The sequence below is a fragment of the Aureococcus anophagefferens genome (genome assembly GCF_000186865.1).
Source record: "Aureococcus anophagefferens unplaced genomic scaffold AURANscaffold_329, whole genome shotgun sequence".
Lineage (NCBI taxonomy): Eukaryota > Pelagophyceae > Pelagomonadales > Pelagomonadaceae > Aureococcus > Aureococcus anophagefferens.
The window spans coordinates 1,596-3,728 of record NW_008705857.1 but is presented as its reverse complement, the minus strand read 5'-3'; the positions used below and the strand labels follow the sequence as shown (position 1 = coordinate 3,728).

Sequence of the window (2,133 nt, the reverse complement as noted above, 5' to 3'; positions counted from 1 at the left end):
TTTCCTTCCTTTCCTTCTTTCCTTCCTTGCTTCCTTGCTTCGTGGCCCTCTTTCAGTCCGCTTATCCTCCTCTTTCAGTCAGTGCGTCTTTAGGCTGCTATCAAAGCTGAGGCTGCCACGATAGTGGCTGCAGCAAGAAAGGATCTAGAAGAGAGAACCAAGGCTCAGGAAGCAGCAAAAAATGCGAAGACGCCTGATGAGCTTCAGGCACTAATCAACAGCAGACTGAAGAGCAGTATGGCTGGCCGTGCATCAGTACTCACGCAACCCGCCTCAAACTCAGCCCCTAGCAAATCCATGGTCACATCTCCCTCGGTAAAGGCGGAAGCAGCGGCTGTTGTCGCCACTGCACAACGAGAGCGCAACGAACGAATCGCAGCACAGAAAGCGGTAAAAACAGCATCGCCTGAAGAGATCCAGGCCATGATCAACGCGAGGCTCTCTTCGCGCTAGCCGCTTGTCTTTAATGGCGGCAAGTGTACCTGCCATGGTCGATGTGAGTCACACCAAACCCACCTCACGTCGTAATTACGGAGCTATCTCCGGGGCTATAGCCGAAATGAGGTGATGGCGGGCCCGTGCAGGGGACTCGAGGCGCTGTTAATGCGCATGGAAGCGAACTCATGGACCGGACATCATTCCAAGGGCAGTAGTAGCCGACTTTTAGTTTGCGGGTACTAGTAACAGTTTCGTCTCCGACGACCGGCCCATCGGCGTGTGCCAGCGGCGCGCGTAGTCCGAGTCGCGCTTCGCCGGACCCCTCGCGGCGAGCACGAGTATGTTCTGTGACATGCCGCCATGTGCGTTCCAGCCCTAACGTGCACCCCAAGCACGTGAGCCAAGGGCCTCCGTAGGGTGGCCCCGGCCCTGAGGAGCCCCCCCCACACGAAACGACCATTGACCCAGGGGCTGCCCCGTCGGACGCGAAGATCGCGACCGGAACACTATGTAACGCGACGCGCGCACGATGTCATGGCGCTGAAACGCACTGTGTCATGGCATGATGTTCAAAGCGACTCCGGGCCCGCCCCCTGGGCCCCGGTCGTAGCCATGACGTGCACAGGGGCGCTTCAAGCAAATCAATTCAGCGTCCGAGGGTTAGAATGTGTTCCCGCTGTGCCGGCACACGCCCAGGCCCCGGCCCCGTCGACTTTGGGCCCGACCAAACGTGCCGGCACACCGACAAAACGCTATTTCTGGTTGTGCCGGCACACTTCGCTTCGCCAGATCTGCCGGCACACTGTGCCGGCACAAGATACACCCAGCAGGGGGTAGACGCGCGCGGAATTTTTTTCGGGTCTCTAGCCTCCCTTTAGGCCCCACTCGACCCGACTAATATCCCGGCGCGGCTAGCTTAACGCAGATAGTCCCGACCGCGCGGCTTGCGCCTCGAAAGTTTTGCTTTTTACCTTGGTAGGGTGCCCCTGTGTGTGTGGTGTCTTGTGCTATTCGCCTCCCCCATGCTCAGGTCGACTCTCGGTGGGTATTTAAGTGGGTCCGCCCCGCTTCAATAGCCGGACTTGACTCTCCTACTAGTATATCTCACAGTTGACACTCCTGACTCTGGCGCTATCCGCCATTGTCACACAATGCACGTCTTTGAGCTTCTGCCTGGAGGACGAATCAACCGAGAGAACTCAATACCCCGGCCACGACCCGATGCGTGCGTTTTTCAGCGTCCGTTACTCACCGGGGGCAGCGTCTGTTTGTGAATAGGCCCAAATCCGCTCCTTGCGAAGTAATGATGACACAGCCGGATGTAAGTGACACAGGCATGAGCGTGGATCCAGAAGCTGTGTGGTCCAAATCTGGTATCGCGAGGCGCAAAATGCGCTGTAAGATAGCGGAAGCGCGGGCGGTCAAGCGGAAGAATGTTTTGCTGCGACGTCTAGCGAACGGTGCTGCTCAAGCAGCAATGCATTCTACTATTGACAGGGAGACAAGTATAGAGTTACTCCAACGCTCCAAGCAAACGAGGAGCAATAGAATAAATGACGTGATAACCGTAGCTCCGTGTGTTTCGAAATGCCTCTCGTCTGCAACACGAGCTGCAGAGACGTTCGAGGTGCGGGCCCTTCAGCGGCATCGGAACTTGCATCGGCAGAAAACCTTGAGTAAGTTCGTCGACATGAG

The 2,133-nt window shown here is 57.0% G+C and overlaps 1 protein-coding gene across 1 annotated transcript in view; it reads left to right on the top strand.

Moving 5' to 3' along the window:
* Positions 1–237: 237 nt before the first annotated feature.
* AURANDRAFT_68729 (hypothetical protein) overlaps positions 238–2,133 on the top strand; it is a gene marked incomplete at both ends in the record, with an annotated part of 3,457 nt that continues 1,561 nt past the window's right edge. Inside the window, 5 exons of the mRNA XM_009044453.1 lie at positions 238–390; positions 1,418–1,495; positions 1,549–1,677; positions 1,717–1,759; positions 2,010–2,114. Of these exons, the coding sequence (XP_009042701.1) occupies positions 238–390; positions 1,418–1,495; positions 1,549–1,677; positions 1,717–1,759; positions 2,010–2,114 (508 nt within the window). The remainder of the gene's footprint in view (positions 391–1,417; positions 1,496–1,548; positions 1,678–1,716; positions 1,760–2,009; positions 2,115–2,133) is intronic.